Source organism: Lampetra fluviatilis, chromosome 13 (genome assembly GCF_964198595.1).
Source record: "Lampetra fluviatilis chromosome 13, kcLamFluv1.1, whole genome shotgun sequence".
In the NCBI taxonomy this organism is placed as follows: Eukaryota; Metazoa; Chordata; class Hyperoartia; order Petromyzontiformes; family Petromyzontidae; genus Lampetra; species Lampetra fluviatilis.
Genome location: NC_136287.1, coordinates 7,281,546 through 7,299,717, shown reverse-complemented (window position 1 = coordinate 7,299,717; position 18,172 = coordinate 7,281,546). Strand labels below are relative to the sequence as shown.

The 18,172-nt window shown below is 49.7% G+C and overlaps 1 protein-coding gene across 1 annotated transcript in view; it reads left to right on the top strand.

The window, feature by feature from the left end:
• The window catches only part of LOC144935485 (integrin alpha-11-like), a 62,347-nt gene that overhangs the window by 16,245 nt on the left and 27,930 nt on the right, over positions 1-18,172 (top strand). The window contains exons 3-9 of the mRNA XM_078862183.1: positions 4,132-4,253; positions 8,182-8,273; positions 8,798-8,912; positions 9,830-9,957; positions 11,482-11,630; positions 16,302-16,452; positions 17,920-18,085. Coding sequence (XP_078718309.1) covers positions 4,132-4,253; positions 8,182-8,273; positions 8,798-8,912; positions 9,830-9,957; positions 11,482-11,630; positions 16,302-16,452; positions 17,920-18,085 — 923 coding nt within the window. The remainder of the gene's footprint in view (positions 1-4,131; positions 4,254-8,181; positions 8,274-8,797; positions 8,913-9,829; positions 9,958-11,481; positions 11,631-16,301; positions 16,453-17,919; positions 18,086-18,172) is intronic.

Sequence of the window (18,172 nt, the reverse complement as noted above, 5' to 3'; positions counted from 1 at the left end):
TGCCTCTTTAAATAAGAAGAAATGCCAAGCACAACAATAGGATTTATTTTATTATAACATTCCCTTACCACTCCCGGTTGTCTGCCTTCCCATGACACAGTTCTGGCATCTAAATATAATACTGTACATATTTGTACGTACATAAATTGGCACGTCCACATTTTACTCTTTAATGGTTTGTTTGCTACTTCATGTTTGTTTATGGAAAAACTGTTCATATGTCCATTCAAACTATGCATGTTAACTTTCATCAAAGTTCATAAGGCACGAAGAACTGAAACGTACGTTCCAGTCAATTTTTCTACTCTCCGCCTATTGTATTTTTCTGTTGTAAGGGAATGTTCACGGCAAACCCGTCTGTCTTACGTGATTACTGCTCGCTTTCGATGAGGCGAAGATGTTCGCTTGGGCAGGGATCACGGTGAAAACTGTGGGATGGGTCTGTAACTTCTTTGTGTGCTCTTATTGACCCTGGCCTCATTGTAATGATCACTGCTGCTGGTCGAGTGTTGGTTTCAGTTAACTTTGAGCTGGCTGCCTTGTGGATGAATACCGCAGAGTGAGGTTGTTTTTATTTATTCCACAGCGAAGGAGGCAATGCCAGCAATTTCAGTCTTGGCCTTGAGGCATTTAATAGCAAGAGCTTGGTACGTGACATTATTCACTGTGAAGCTGCCTCGGCAGAACATTGGGCTATTGATCACAAGGACAATAGGTCATTGATGGTACTGCAATTCGCTTTCGCTTCCTTTCGCTGGGCACCGCGGTTTTTCCGCAAGCTCACATTGTCAAATCTCAACCAGGGTTTACTCGGTTCATCAAACTTCCAGGGTCATTAAAACGTCTACCGTTTTGTGAGAACTCCGCATTGTTTATCCTATGGAGAGAGTGGTCCCCACCTACATGGATGTAAAAATGTAACCGATTACATCAGCGATGCAACGATTAATACATTCTATAATTGCACGGCTCCACTTTGCAATGCCCTCCGACCCTCACCAAGTGCTTTGCTGCCTTGCTCCAACCAATGTGTGAACTCTCCTCTCTCACACCATCGCTCGTGCTGTTTGATGCTGGCCGTTTAGCCTTTTGGGCCTGTGCTCAGCCGCACTGCCATCTATTAAATTGTTACTACAGCGGGCTCAGGGAGAAGGTGCAACAGGGCGCGCGCGTGTGTGTGTTTTGGCACGCTCGTGCCCATTCATAGATGGGGTACGTCTCTGCCGCCGTCCGTCCGTGCGCTAAAACTGAACCCATGAGTGAGGACCTACACTGCCTCGCGCTCGCCCCGGGCCGCGTGGCCAACGCGATGGGTGGGGGGGGCAGCGGCAGCCACCCCACGCCCGCAGAGAATGAAGACCGCTCCTTGTTGCCGCTGTCGACATGCGGGCGGTGGACGCCGCTGGGGGAGTGGGGGGTGTGATTGGGACTCTCGCTCCGTTGCTGTCTCGTTTACCGCATGACTTGAGCCTGGTGCCTACGGTGATTTCTCTCCGTTGGTTTTATTTTCCCACGACGCCTTTGAAGTCGGCGTGAACAAGTGGACTTGTGAAGGTGAACCCCAGTCACGCGCGTGATTATGCACAACGTTGGCGCGTGAATTGTTTTTTTTTGTCCCTGCAGTTTGGATAGTCCCGTTTGGCGTGTTAGCCGCGAGTATGCAGTCTGTTAACAGTGCGTTTAGTTTCCACACACCATAAATCAGTTTAACGTGAATTTTTGTTGTGTGCTTGCAGTATTTTGCTTGTGTTCCTGCATGCAAGTGAAGTCTGTAGTTAATATTTTCTACTCGATTCATGACAAAAATGAACACCGATGCTGATAAAAAAAATAGAAATGTATCTATTTAACCAGGAACACCTCACTGAGTCTCAGAAACTTTTTTGTCGGACGGTCCTACATTGGAATATTTGACCAATTCCATTCAAAAGTATTCCGCACGTGGGAGAAAATGACACGGTTTTATCCAGAGTACCTGCAGAAAACCCAACATGTGAGCGAATAACGTGAACGTTTTCCACAGGTGGGCTCGCAAATCCACTTGCTGTACTGCCATCTCCTGGCTACTTTACAGCCCAGTTTCACAAATCCCCATGATCCAAATCTACATGAACTCTTGCCTCCTAAGTCTTGCACTACAGGCGTACACTACAATTGTCTAAAGGTTCGTCCACATGACTGAACCATGCAAGGTCATTATCCAGATCCCTGTCCTTTCATGAAAGATCATGGAAAGGGCACGCATCGTCATCACGGAGGCATGGGGAGTAAGAGAGAGAGAGAGAGACTCGGAGCAATTGTTCCTCTTCCAAAACGTTGCAATATAAAAAAAACACACAATAAAATGTTGGTCTTTGTAGTGCAAGTCTCCAAGCCCTGCGGATTTACTTGCTGACTTGGCAACATCGCTGAGTACAGAAGGTCAACTTCACCGAGCTGTCCCGTGGACGGTCGGCGGAGGCAGCAGTATTTCACACTCGCAGCCGTGGGCAGAAATTGGCTGCCGTTCTTCTTTCCCTTAGAAAAACACATTTCAATTCAAACCCCCCAGAGACGTCGTACAAGCACACGTGCGATCGTTCCTGCCAAACCGAGAGCAAGGACAAACGGGGCTCGAGTTTGAGTGCCGTGAATGGGGCAATCCGGGAAGCCACCGCAAAACGTTGACACTTTAGTGGTGAGAGTGCGCGGGCGTTGTAGAGGCATTTCGTGGTGAGTATTTGCTGCCCTTTTGAAGCCATTGTGTAACGATGAAAATATAAACATGTTTCATCTACTATTAAAATAATCGCACCTTATTGTTTTATTAACAACTGTCAGAGTTGTATAAGATGCTGAAGGGTCGTACACGGTTCTTATATTCTGAGCCGATTAGGTTGTATATATACTTTTAGGTTTTTTTCGGTAAAGTCACGTAGGTAAAAAATAAAATTAATAAAAGTAAAATAAAAATAAATCACGACGTTTCGGAGGCAACACAAGCTTCCGTCTTCAGGTGGAACCGTCACATTTTTTACCTACGTGACTTTACTGAAAAAAAACCTAAGAGTATGAATCCTTGCAGTCACGAAAGCTTCAAATCTAGAATTAGGTTGCATATAGTTGCACGTGCCTCTAGTCTGCTACTTTTGCTGTTGACGTTATATCTTGAGATGAATAAATTTACATGCAGCGAGTAGGGTATCAGCCTGTGTAAGATAATAGCCCCGGGAAAATGACATCACAGAACTGCTTCTGAAATCGCTACTGGAGGCCTCCACACCCAGAGAACACCTTTGAATGCCCTGCCAACATCGCGTCGCGTGCCAATAAAACAAAAACATTTTAGTCTCGGAGCTGAATAAGATACATTCAGTGAAAAAAAACTATCTTGATTTGAAGCTTTCATGACTGCAGGAATCAACACTCTTTGGTTCTTTCGGTAAAGTCACGTAGGTAGAAAATGAATAGATCACGACGTTTCGATCGCAACACAAGTGACCGTCTTTAGGTCCTCTCTCACCTGAAGACGGCCGCTTGTGTTGCGATCGAAACGTCGTGATCTATTCATTTGACTTTACCGAAATAACCAAAGAGTATGGAAAAACTATGTTTGATAATTCTATTTTATTTACAAATATTGTCAATTTGAAGCAGGCTGAAACGACCAACTCACTTCACATGAGAAGCTGGATTTGAACCCAGGATTTCAGTTGCACTAACTCAGTGCTCTGATCCCTGAACCACCTGGCGACTGCAACAAAGACGCCCATATGCAGGGCAAGTAGGTCTTCTTAAGGAGGCGGTATAGCAAGTAGGTTGCTGCCCTATCTGTACAGCGTGTGCGTGTTTTCTTCTCGTAACAGTGGGTATTCTCCAGTGACTTAATTGGCCGACCGTGCTAAAAAATAACAAAAATACAGAAACTTGGTCAAACATCCAAATAATCAGGACCATCTTAAAAGAGTCTTTAAACAAAGTGAAGTCATCCTGGGTAAATAAAGCACTTGTTTTGACGATGCACAGTAAAGAAAATAAAAAAACACACACACGCGCGCGTGCAAAACAAAAACAACGCCAATAAAATGCTCCGTGAGACACATGATGGGGTTTTCTTTTCCTTCACCATCTCCCGCCTCTTATTTTTTGCAGGCTGCTCGTGGGGGCACCATGGAAAGGCTCCGCGGGCAAGCGGCCGGGCGACGTGTACAGATGCCCCTTGGGACTCGGGTCGGAGGTCACCAACTCCAGCTGCGAGAAGCTGGGCTTGGAGAGTGAGTCGCGCAATGAAGGGGCGGCCGTCCGGGACCGCGCGAAAGCGGCGAGAAAACGGCTGGCCCTCCCCGCGCCGGGGAAGTTTTGTCTAGCGCAGGGAAGCGTTTGAAATTTGGCACCGCCAGCCAGGGCAATCCCGCGATGGGCGAACGTCAACAGCGACGCCACCCCAGGGGGGAAAGTGGGGGGGGGGGTGACCGTTGATGGTCGCGCCCGGTGAGACATGGCCACTCGGTTTAAAGAAGGAGGATGGCCTCAAGTAATGTCGGTGGACCGGCATAGAGAGGTTGTGCGTGGTTCTAGGGGGGGGGGCTTCTTTGTAGATTTAATTCCCTGCCTTTGACGGTTTCACCACCACCCATGCCCAATGCCAAACGCTGCATTGATATTCACATTGGTGATTTGGGGTTTTAAATGTGATACATGAGTTGTAATACTAAATCAAACTTAACTTTTAAAATTTTGGGGCATATTTGGTGGTAATACACATATATCAGTGATGATATATGACTTTAATTACCAAATTACATTATCGAATGTATCAGTCCTACAATATTGCATTTGAACCATTATAGCGCATATTCTTATATATATTGTAGGACCCCCTCTAAATCTGAGGTCCTAGACACAGCCCGTGTGGAGGCCCCTGCGTAAACCTGGCCCTGGTCCCAAGCACGCATTGCTTCCATCGGCAATGAGTACACCCCATTGTGATGGGATTGTGAGCAGTGACATCATCACGGATGGCGGTAAAGCCGCAGCACTAACGGTGAGAGGCTTTAGGGCCCAGTGGTAAGATTTGCCGATTTCCTACGCCAGATGCGGTTGAGAGAGATATCTGAGCAGAGAGGTGCCAATAGTTCTAGATCTAGACTTGATACAGCAAATCTGGCTGTGACAGTTCCACCTGAAGACGGAAGCTTGTGTTGCCTCCGAAACGTCGTGATTTTTATTTTATTTTACTTTAATTCATTTTGATTTTTTTACCTACGTGACTTTACCGAAAAACCTAAGAATAAGGTGCCAATAGATGGAAGTACAGCAATGGGCGTAGTCAGCAAATAGATTCGGTCCACTCACTGAATTGAGTCTGCATGTTTAACCGATCTCCGTGGAGCTTTGACTGTTACCACCCATTAGCATGGTTTTTCTCTGTCAACTCTGGTTTCCTTGCAAATACCAAACACTCATTAATGGTTCCGCGCCTCAGAGTCACGCAGTTAATGTCTGTTCAATGTTGTGCACGTTGCTAATTGAATTATTATCATAATGTCATTTCCCAAACATGCCAATGCAGGACCCTGCAGAAAATCAGTTTAAAGACATAGCAATACTTTCCTGCGTACATACAGTTAACAATTATTGTTATTTCAAGGATATTTCTGCCAGCTTGGATTCATCAGTTTACCACCGTAGACCGCATTTGGTGAATAAAGCTTTCAAACACCAACGGCCGATATTTTTCTCTCTTCCTCTCTGTAAATTGGCAACATCATCCCCTTCGACTTTGGATCTAAAAAAACAACAGGCTAATATCGGACGTGGTGAAGAACCTATAATCCATCCGGAATGGGCGGATGGATGCTTTCCAAGGGAGCTCAGCGAGCTGTTTGGAGGAATGCCATCGTGGAACGCAAACAAAGGCTACATCGCGCAACTGCAAATAACGGGGAAGTTAGGAAGCGGATAATGTGATCCACGTTTATTTGGTGAGAAGCTCTTGGTCGCAGAAGACGCAGGAGTTTTAACAGCCATTTCCCAAATGCTAGGTCACTGTGATCCTAGAAAATATATACGTTAGCAATAGTGGATATTTCGATTTCAAGCTTTCGTGACTGCAGGGATTCATCTTCTTGGTTCTTTTGGTAAAGTCACGTATAAGGGAAGTAATAAATGCGTTGTGGCCGAAACGTCGTGAGAATTATTTTATTATGTTTTATTTTTATTATTTTATTGCTTCCCTTCTACGTGACTTTACCGAAAGAACCAAGGAGATGAATAGTGGATATGATGTATGTTGATTTGTGGGCTGGATGCGAACGGCAGGAATCTGTTGTTGACGCAGCGAAAGCATCCCTTGCGCGAGACATTTGTTTCAACACCTCCCTGCCTCTTTGCTTTTTCAACTTTTCCAGAATCCAAAAGAGGAGTGTGGGGGGGGAGGGGGATTCTGCCGGAAAGAGAATTGCTGAGCAGAGGAGAAGCTCGCTTGGCCTTTGCTTTTCCTTCCGGATAATCGAGCTGGTTCTGAGGCAGCGTAACAGATTCCCGTGGGATTCACTGTCGAGTCTGGAGAGGGGGAGCAGGGAATGATATACCGTGCATCCCCGGCCTCAGTGCAGCAGCAACAAGAGAGAGAGTTGCGTGCGATGGTTGGGTTCAGGCTATCTGATCTTGGCACTTCGGGCTGCGGGGCCTCAGGCCATGTATATTCTCAGATCGTTGCTGCTCTTCGTGCTACTCGTTAAGGGAATGATCTCCCAAGAGAACGTTCGAAACCAAAAAACAGATACGACTGAGATATTTTGGCGAGCTTGCTCAAGAAAAATACAACAGCACCAACAAAATAATAATGCAAAGGATGTACGGAATCTAAATATTTACTTTGCTTTTTTCAATTAAAATAATCATCGTTAAATTTGTTTTCCAAATTGCATAATTTAATTACCCCTTGTTTAACATTTAACAACTTACCACAACACATTATATGTAATTATAATCAGGGGAAATCTACGCATCTGCCAACATTGCCAATCTTGGCTGCTGCATGTACAGTGTTATGACCTGGAGCAATTTATTTCCGTTTGCTTTTGATTCGGTTGTGTTGCTATTTTTGCTGCTGGCTTTGGCCACTTTTGGAGAGGGGTGGACATGGGCATGAAGACGTGAGCCTGGTGCAACTCCACGTGCAATGTCTTGAGTGGAGACCCATGTTGTGCTCCCACGACCACTTCAAAAGTCGGCCCTGTCCTGGATCACAAACCCGGGGCGAGTGGCATCCGCCCGAGTGTCTGCCCTACTTAGCTAACCCGGTCTTTTCCACCCCACGTGGCCCATTTCTCATGGGTTGCGCAGTTCACTCGGTTAAGGGAGCTGCGCGCCTTTAGACGGATCGCCTTTAAATGGGTTTGAGGTCACGGGGTCAGCGCGGAAGAGAGACACGTGATCAATGGGTATCTGGTGCCTTAGGTCGGCTTCAGGGTTGTGCCTTTGTTTAGAAAATAATAGATTTTTAGATTGGAAATGCGCAGGCTAATCCAATCATATGGTAAATCTTGCTAAAATAAAGCAGTGTACGTTCACTTCCTTCCAACGGTGGAGGGAGAGGAGAAGGGCGGGGGGCTCAAGGGGAGGGAGCCTCGTGGGAAGGACCGAGTCCCAGCATGGCCCGGGTATTGTGTCATGGAAAAGCAGCACCAGTCCCACTGAGGGCCAGACTTCATAACCTCATCATCATCTCTCAGGATGGATTATTACATCTTCGCTTTAACTACACTCAAGTCTCAGTGCTTTGAAGTGGAGGCGACCTGCCTGCCTCAAGCACGAGACTTTCGCACGGTGGATAAACTCGTGGTACGAAGGGCCTTCTGCGTACGCGTGCGTGCGTGCGTGTGTGGGGAGTAGTAGTGCAGTGGTTAGTCTGCTGTTCTACGAACAAAGCCACCCAGGTTTCATTTCTGCTCACGGCCAACACCAGTGACGATTATCTGAATGTGTCACGGGCCACCCCTGGGTCGACTCAGCCTCAAATGAGTACCTGGTGAGATGTGTAAACATTGGCACTGGAGAGACGAAGGCGGCCGGGCGTGGTGCTTACCACCCACCTCCTCGTGCGTTGTGCCGGCCTTCATAGGTGCTCGCAAACAGCACTTGCTCCTACAGGATGTTAAGGCTATACGTGCGAACTTTGTCTTTTGTGTGGTGCAGAGGTGGTGTCCGTGCCATCTGTCACGGAGGTGAAGGAAAACATGAACCTGGGAATGAATCTCGCGCCGGGGCCAGATCCAGGCAGCTTCACCGTACGTCCGCACGCTCGCCGCACTTTGCGCGGCTGCGAGCCGGTGCCACCGTTACCAGAATGCCGCTGGGGATGTGGATGGTTGGTTCAGGGGCCACGACACTGGGCAGGTCACCACAGAGATCCTGAATTCGAATCTGGGGTAGTCAGTATTGATTCAATCTCATGTAAATATGGGAGTGTTTTAAGATGCTATACAAGGCAACCACATAAACAATCAGTACATGCAAACACAGTAAATAATAACAATTTCTTAAATACAAAAAACCCACTAAAAAGAACAACAAATACAAGCAATGGGCCGGTAGCACTGTGATGGTGGGTTTGAATCTGGGTGTCAGCCAGCTGAGACCATACCGGGTTCTCAAGTCGACGCCCGACGAGTTGATTTGGCGTGGTGACATGCGCGAGCCGCTGATGGGAGGGCCGCCCTGCCCAGCCGCCGGGATCATCTCCTCACCGCAAAGCATCGCGGCCAGAGTGATGCCCTGGCCCGCTGCGCCCTGCCCCGCCGTGCGTGTGCAGGTGTGCGCGCCACTCTGGGCCCAGGAGTGTGGCAGCTCCTACTTTGCCCCCGGAATCTGCAGCAATGTCGACTCCGGCTTCAACGTCTCCGAGTCGTATGCGCCCACGCTTCAAAGTAGGAACGACAGCCTCTGACCACACTGTTGACTTCTCGGCTGCGTCCGTGTTCAGCGTTTAGGACAAGGGCTGTAACGATTCGTCAATTGATATTGATACAAAAGCTGCACGTATTTGTGCGCTGAATCGCACCTTTTACGTTGTGCGTCAATGGGTCCATCTGACCCTCTGCAGGCACGAGAGGTCGTGGTATTGTGGCCCCGTGCGCATCTCTCAAACAGAAGTCATGCGCTCAAATTTCTGGTTGGAGGTTGATGCAGCGCACCATCTCTTTTGGATTGGTAGAATACGAATTAAATTTTTGAACTTTTACAGCATCTAAAAGCGAATCTCAAAGCACACTGATTGTATTATGAATTCCATCTCTGGCTCAAGACCACCAAGAGAGATTAGAGCTACCCGAATCTTGTTTGAATGTGTGGATGGCCTTAATCATCATAATAATTTATATCTCCATATTAATCCACTGCTAGATGAAGGCCTTCCCACGCCACGTCGGTCACGTGCGCTGTTTGTCAGTACCTCGTTCTGCTGGTCGGCATTGGTTGGTGAAAACGCTGGAGATGCAGCCGGTTTGGATATCGCCCACCGCTGATGTTAGCTACACCTCGGAATTGAACTTAGGTCGCTTGGTTTACAGCACAGCGCGATAACCACTGCGGCGCTGCTCATCCAACTTTGGCTTTGCCGTCTGAATAATGGGTTTAAAACGGCAGCAGCAGTGGCCATACATGTGCACGTAGAGGGTTTGCATGATATCGGCTGAGAGCTCCTGAGAATCATAATCGGAATCTTCATTTAGACCGGAGGAATCCGATGAGCAATGAAGCTATATTTCAGAGATACCCAGTGTGGGGGCGCGTCAGCAAGTTGTACCGTGAGTGACCCTTTCCCACTGTTTGTCCCTTTCCCCAGAATGCGGCTCCTACATGGACATTGTCTTCGTGCTGGACGGCTCCAACAGCATCTACCCATGGTCCGATGTCCAAAACTTCCTGGTCAAGACTCTGCAGTCGTTCCACATTGGGCCTGATCAGACACAGGTTGGTGGCAGGCGCCTGGGAACATCCCAGTAGAGTCAATCTACTAATTCACTTACACGAGCTTCATACAAAACATAGGTTTTTTTTTGGGTTAGATCGCGCAAATGTATACACAGCAGTGAGCTTCGTGTCTGTTCATCTTCGCTGTGTCTATCATTGTGTAGGTCGCGCTGTGTCTATCACAGACCAAATTGGGTGGGGGGATCTTCATCGTTGTGCCTCTTTAGAGAATGACGTTTGCCTGCCCGGAGCTAAATGTTGTTGTTGTTGTTGTTTTCAAGGAAAAAGTAGCACAAGGCAAGCTCTTCCCATCTTACAGAAATGAAAATAACTCGCCACAATTGTCATTAACGCTGCCTAAATAGAAACGTGTATAGATATATAACAGGCTGATGTCTCTGGCAATAGCCCCTTCAGCATAGATACACATCTAGTCTCTGTGCTGCCTGACACAAGATAGAATCTTCGTTCGTGCAAAAAAACCCTTTAAGATCAGAGCCAGGAGAACACTCGTGGTGTCACATCAACGGAGGATGACTCCCGCACGTGTTGATGTATCTGGTGGCGTGACGTGTCTTCAGCACTTCTGGAATTAATTCTGAAAACCATTCTGGCGTACTGTAACGTCTTCAGTAACAGTTCTACAGTGCTGTTAAAATTTCAGTCTCTTTTTCTTCTTGTCATCATTGAAGCTTTAAACTCATGTCGGACAGCCCAGAAACACAGTCTACGTCCCTATCTACACACAAAAAGCCACAAGACAAACGCTACGTATTTGTGCTGTGGGCTGTGTCCGTGTTTGTCCACGTTTAAGAATCAGAATCAGAATATTTATCGCGACTGGAGAAATCCGATGAGCTATGAAGCTCTTACTCACAGATGTGCAGTGCGGGCGGGTGAGCGAGTTACAGCAGCAAACGATACAATCAAAACCCGATAGGAGTGCAACACAGCGAAAAGAGTCAGCAGGTCACTAAATATATCATTAAATAATAAACACATTCTTGATTATGAAGCTTTCGTGACCGCAGGAATCCATACTCTTTGGTTCTTTCGGTAAATACTCTGTTTTTTTCGGTAAAGTCACGTAGGTTTTTTAAAATAAAATAAAATAAATCACGACATTTTATACCTACGTGACTTTAACGAAAGATTCTAGATTTGAAGCTTTCGTGACTGCAAGGATTCATACTCTTTGTTTTTGTCGGTAAAGTCGCGTAGGTTTTAACCTTCACCGAATAAACCAAAGAGTATGCATCCTTGCAGTCACGAAAGCTTCAAATCTAGAATATTTCGGTAAAGTGACGTAGGTATAAAACATCGTGATTGATTCTATTTCATACCTACGTGACTTTACCGAAATAACCAAAGAGCAATAAACACATTCATTGCACGAGCCTGACTCATCAAGATTGGGCAACATCAAAACAGTCCCAGGCCACACACACACACACACCAATTCGACGCAAGCGCACAGCAGGAGTGACCCCGCTCACTGGACGTGGACGCACCCCGCCACCGCAGGTGGGCATCGTGCAGTACGGGGAGGTGGCCACGCACGAGTTCGACCTGGGCGACTTCCGCTCGACCGAGGAGGCGGTGGACGCGGCGCGTCGCGTCCACCAGCTGCGCGGGAACGAGACGCACACGGCGAAGGGTGTCGTCACGGCGCGGTAAGGGGCAAGGCCATAAATGACGTCACGCACCTAGAGAGGGGGGGGGGAGCAGCAAATCTGGCTATGACGGTCCCACCTGATGAGGGAGACTTGTGTTGCCTCCGAAACGTTGTGATTTTTATTGTTTTATTTTTTATTAATTTTAATTTCATTTTTTACCTACGTAGTGACTTTACCGAAAGAACTAAGAGTATGAATCCTTGCAGTCACGAAAGCTTCAAATCTAGAATTAGGGGAGGGGGGTGTCAGACATTTGTGACGATGTGTGACGAGGTGTGGGAGGGGGGGGTTGAGAAATGTGACGTCACAAAAAAATGCAAAACTTTAAATAAATATAGACGACACGTTCTACTTAATTAAATAGATTTTTTAATAAATGTTTTCTTCTACAACATCAGAGTGCAGCGCCACATTAAATACGCACTACAATGACAATAGTTTAAAGCAATTTGAAGCATGTTTTATTTTGGGGGGGGGCAGAGCTTTGTGACGTCATATTTGATGGGGGGGGGGGTCTGACTTTTTGTGACGCCGTGTGACGAGGTGGTGGGGTGTGTGAAAAATCTTCCAAAATTGCGTGACGTCATTTATGGACGGCCCCTAAACGGAACGCCGAGAGGCGTGGTAGCGGTGGCGACGCAGGGATTTGTCGGCACTCCGCCGGGATTGCGAGCGCCGGGATTAGGTTCGTGATGGAAGAACGTGGGCAAACTGCGTCGCACTCCCTCGCCCGACTCACGCACCGCACCGCCGGTTCATACTGACACCGTGTCACTCCTCCCACAACGTGAATGCATGATTCGACCGAGATGGCAACAGCGAGGTGATAAAACAATGGGTTGTCATTTTGACTCCATCTCGTTTGTCATCCTCATTATTGAGGGTTTATGTTGTACTGTGACCGTGGAATGTTACACTTCTTAAAATCACTGTCGGTGTGAACCATTACACACCTTACAAATAAACTACAAATAAGCGCACGCACTCTCTATACTATTCATAGCAACGCGAGGTGGCACAGTGGCAGACGAATGTCCGCTGGCAGGCTGGTGCTACCTTGTGCCGCTCAGGGTCAGCTGCCATATGGGCTACCCCGAGGCTACCCTGCAGCAGGGCACTGGGCTTGGGGCTACCCTGCAGCAGGGCACTGGGCTTGGGGCTACCCTGCAGCAGGGCACTGGGCTTGGGGCTACCATGCAACAGGGCACTGGGCTTGGGGCTACCCTGCAGCAGGGCACTCGGCTTGGGGCTACCCTGCAGCAGGGCACTGGGCTTGGGGCTACCCTGCAACAGGGCACTGGGCTTGGGGCTACCCTGCAGCAGGGCACTGGGCTTGGGGCTACCCTGCAACAGGGCATTGGGCTTGGGGCTACCCTGCAGCAGGGCACTGGGCTTGGAGCTACCATGCAGCAGGGCACTGGGCTTGGGGCTACCCTGCAGCAGGGCACTGGGCTTGGGGCTACCCTGCAGCAGGGCACTGGGCTTGGAGCTACCCTGCAGCAGGGCATTGGGCTTGGGGCTACCCTGCAGCAGGGCACTGGGCTTGGGGCTACCCTGCAACATGGCACTGGGCTTGGGGCTACCATGCAACAGGGCACTGGGCTTGGGGCTACCCTGCAGCAGGGCACTGGGCTTGAGGCTACCCTGCAGCAGGGCACTGGGCTTGAGGCTACCCTGCAGCAGGGAACTGGGCTTGGGGCTACCCTGCAGCAGGGGACTGGGCTTGGGGCTACCCTGCAGCAGGGTACTGGGCTTGGGGCTACCCTGCAGCAGGGCACTGGGCTTGAGGCTACCCTGCAGCAGGGCACTGGGCTTGGGGCTACCCTGCAGCAGGGCACTGGGCTTGGGGCTACCCTGCAGCAGGGCACTGGGCTTGAGGCTACCCTGCAGCAGGGCACTGGGCTTGGGGCTACCCTGCAGCAGGGCACTGGGCTTGGGGCTACCCTGCAGCAGGGCACTGGGCTTGAGGCTACCCTGCAGCAGGGCACTGGGCTTGGGGCTACCCTGCAGCAGGGGACTGGGCTTGGGGCTACCCTGCAGCAGGGCATTGGGCTTGGGGCTACCCTGCAGCAGGGCATTGGGCTTGGGGCTACCCTGCAGCAGGGGACTGGGCTTGGGGCTACCCTGCAGCAGGGCACTGGGCTTGGGGCTACCCTGCAGCAGGGCATTGGGCTTGGGGCTACCCTGCAGCAGGGGACTGGGCTTGGGGCTACCCTGCAGCAGGGGACTGGGCTTGGGGCTATCCTGCAGCAGGGAATTGGGCTTGGGGCTACCCTGCAGCAGGGCACTGGGCTTGGGGCTACCCTGCGGCAGGGCACTGGGCTTGGGGCTACCCTGCGGCAGGGCACTGGGCTTGGGGCTACCCTGCAGCAGGGCACTGGGCTTGGGGCTACCCTGCAGCAGGGGACTGGGCTTGGGGCTACCCTGCAGCAGGGCACTGGGCTTGGGGCTACCCTGCGGCAGGGCACTGGGCTTGGGGCTACCCTGCAGCAGGGGACTGGGCTTGGGGCTACCCTGCAGCAGGGCACTGGGCTTGGGGCTACCCTGCGGCAGGGCACTGGGCTTGGGGCTACCATGCAACAGGGCACTGGGCTTGGGGCTACCCTGCGGCAGGGCACTGGGCTTGGGGCTACCCTGCAGCAGGGCACTGGGCTTGGGGCTACCCTGCAGCAGGGCATTGGGCTTGGGGCTACCCTGCAGCAGGGCACTGGGCTTGGGGCTACCCTGCAGCAGGGCATTGGGCTTAGGGCTACCCTGCAGCAGGGCATTGGGCTTGGGGCTACCCTGCAGCAGGGCACTGGGCTTGGGGCTACCCTGCAGCAGGGCACTGGGCTTGGGGCTACCCTGCAGCAGGGGACTGGGCTTGGGGCTACCCTGCAGCAGGGCACTGGGCTTGGTTGAGGTGATGTACGGCGCTGAGAGTCGTTGTGTCGTTTATAGTCGAGAGCCACTCGACGTGCACATCCTTAGCCTCACGGTGGGGCAGCTCATGAGCAACGATGTCAAGTCGGGGCCGCGGTTGCTCACGATCATAGACCCCCCGGGGGCCTGTGGGTGCAGGTTGGCCAGTTGACGTTCGCAAGTAGCTACGTGAAAGCAGAACACTAAAGAAAAACACAGCTGCGCTCATTGCTTGCGGTGGTTGTGGCACTCTTGGGAAAACAAGCCGCCGGATGGGAAGGGTGGTCACCGCGCTCCGTGGGGAAATACAACGGAAAGGGGCCCGATCTGTGGTCACGTTTTATTGGTGCACGTCGCAATGGGGTCTCTGGACCATCTGGGCCACTGCAGTCATGTGCACGTGCGGAAATGGAGGTGCCAGATTTCTCCGCGCGGCACACCGTGCTCTGTGCTCTGTTGCAATGTTACGCACGTGTCGATAGCGTCTTATCCATCCGAGCAAGAGCTGAGCACATTTACATTCGGCACTCCGGCAGTGAGTAGTGCACCACTCGGTGTCAAGAGATCAGATGCGAAAGACGAAGAAGTCATGCAGCTACTTCTGAAGTCACTTGATTGAGCTTACATCAAAGAAGGGGCTAATCCCGAGAGAAGGAACGATATAATATTGTCCGACAAGAGTGTTCAAAACACGTGAAACCATAATTTCTGACTCTCAAAGCTGGAATAAGATTGACCACACGACAAAATGAATTTAATGTCAGACAACAGTTATTGCCCCAATCTCATCGGATCTCAGAAGTTTCAGAAGCTAAGCATGCCGGAGCCTGGTTAGTGCGTGCTTGTATGGGTGACCACAAAGGCCTTTACAGGTGTTGTAGGTGTGTGAGTTGGCCAGGAAATGGCAGTGCTGAGAGACACCCCCCTGTATGCATGGTGGGGGGTGTCTCTGGTGTCTCCTCTGATGTGAAGCCAAACTCTCATTCATGGGAGAGGTGAAACATCTCAAAGTAGCAGCCTTGAATACGAGTTTTGGGACTCGGCATGGATTTTCAGGGTTAATAATTCGCATTATTGTTGTGATTGTGCATGTACTGTAATATTATTTGGTGGGGCGGGGGGGGGGGTGCAACCAGGCTAAACGTTCGAATATCAACAAACGTTTATTTAACGTTGGCGGAGGAGGTGGGGCATGGAGCGCGGTAACGACCTGAACGTTTACGTATTCAATCAATAATTGAATAAACAAAATAACAACCATATCACTTAGAAAGCACGACACCTAAGTCGTGATACAGACGCAACAACACTTGTGTGTGTGTGTACATATAAAATTTGACATGAAACAACAAATAATTCAAACGACTAATTCTAGATTTGAAGCTTTCGTGACTGCAAGGATTCATACTCTTAGGTTTTTCGGTAAAGTCACGTAGGTAAAAAATAAATAATAATAAATAATAGAAATAATACTTGAGATAGCAAATCTAGCTGTGACGGTCCCACCTGATGACGGAGACTTGTGTTGCCTCCGAAACGTCGTGATTTATTATTTTATTTTTATTATTATTTCTATTATTATTTATTAGTTATTTTTTACCTACGTGACTTGACCGAAAAACCTAAGAGTATAATTCAAACGACCACATGACTGCCAAACCCCACCCCCCCCCCACCGACTCCTCACAAAGAGCGCAACAGTGGGTGAAGGCATCGCTGATCGCGAGCTCACGGCACATCGCGCGTGTCTCCCTCGCAACCTCCAAGGTCGGAGGCGTTCTCTCCGGAGCGGGGCGCACGTCCCGACGCCCAGAAGGTGATGATCGTGGTGACGGACGGCGAGTCGCACGACAAGTACCTGCTGCCCGAGGTCATCGAGCAGTGCGAGAGGGACGGCATCACGCGATACGCCATCGCCGTACGGTGCCCGCAACAACCGGCGCTCGCAAAACACGCGGCACCGACACGCAGAGGGCCCCAGGGCCGATCACTGTCGCTCCGGGGAGGGGGGGGGGGGTTCTCAGACTCACGGCTCACGGTGGTCAATCTTTAATGGTATTGTGTACGCACGTATGTATGCTGAACTTTCTTTTGCACCGTACGTAGCTAACCGTGCTAATCGGAGGGAAGGACAACAAACTAAGCACAAAAAGCAGTTCTGAAGGAGTGATACTCTTTGTTTTTTTCGGTAAAGTCACGTGACTTTACCGAAAAAACCAAAGAGCTTGAATCCTTGCAGTCACGAAAACTTCAAATCTAGAATCTAAAGGAGTGAGTTTTCAATCTAGATTTTATCCAAACACCCCAATGCAGGATACTTCTCGATAAATAAATGGTACAACAAGGTCAATATACCTTAACTCACGTATTTTGACCAATTTCAATGTTCTTAATCATTGGACAGGGCTGGGGTTAGGGCTCTGGCCTCACAATCAGAAGCCCTTGGAGTTCAAATCATAGACAGGGGGTGTCTATTCATCCGACCATCCATCCATGGACAATACAATTGATGATTGGTTTTTTACCCTTCTATCTGGCAACAAAACTGACACCTTTTTACAAGGAGTCATGTTTGCATAGACCACAATACCTGCAGTCATAATGCAAACAAAAAACATAACTCTGATAATGTATGCAAACATGACTCCTTGTAAAAAAGGTGTCAATTATCATATTTTTTTACTGGCAAATGAGGTTCCAATGGTGTAAATGCAATTGCGATCACCTTCTGGGACATCAACAGTAGTTGCCCCATAGACATATTGACCCCCAGCATGGGATGTGGAATTGACAATTGTCTAGATTTAAACCCGAGTTCTTCATTGCAAGGCCCGCGGGCCTCTGGCAGCCCCTGGTGGCCTTGAGCGTGGCCCCTGGCGTGCGGTCCCCGATAGTACACGAAAGTAAAAAAACCCCATCGTGCTGTTCAACCCATTGGTTTCAAATGGTGATGTCTTATCGGCAAAAGTGTCCCCCCTGTGAAAATGAGTGAAGAACGCTCATTTAAAATATCCATATTGACATACATGTGTTAATTAAAAAAATGCTAATTTACGACCCTTCTTTTTAAACACCTGCTGCATGAAGGGCTCTCCATGCCGTCTTCGTCATGGAGGTTGTGGGGCCATACTACACCACGCTGGTCAGTGCGCGTTTGTGCAGGGGGGGGGGGGGCAGAACCAGTGACGATATCACTCACCACTGTCCTTAGTCGTGGCAATTGATCAAACTTAGTTCGCCGGGTTCATAGCAGAGTTGTGCTCACCACTGCGCCATTGCTTGCTGTCCCCAGTGTTGGTAACCATTTGTAACGATGATGATGATGCTGCTGCTGATGAGGAAGACGACGACGATGATGATGTTGATGTCGTCGTCGTCATCACAGGTCCTCCGCTCGTACAGCTCCAATGCGGACGACGTGGCTCGGCTGATTAACGAGGTGCGCTCCATCGCCAGCCACCCCGTGGAGAGGCACTTCTTCAACGTGACGAGCGAGGCCACCCTCATCGACATCGTCGGCACACTCGGGGAACGCATCTTCAGCCTCGAGGGTGCGCGAAACGCCCTCTCTCACTCTCTCGCCGCGCGCCCTGAATTTGAACCCAGGAACTCGGAGATGACCGCTCAGTGCACTGAAC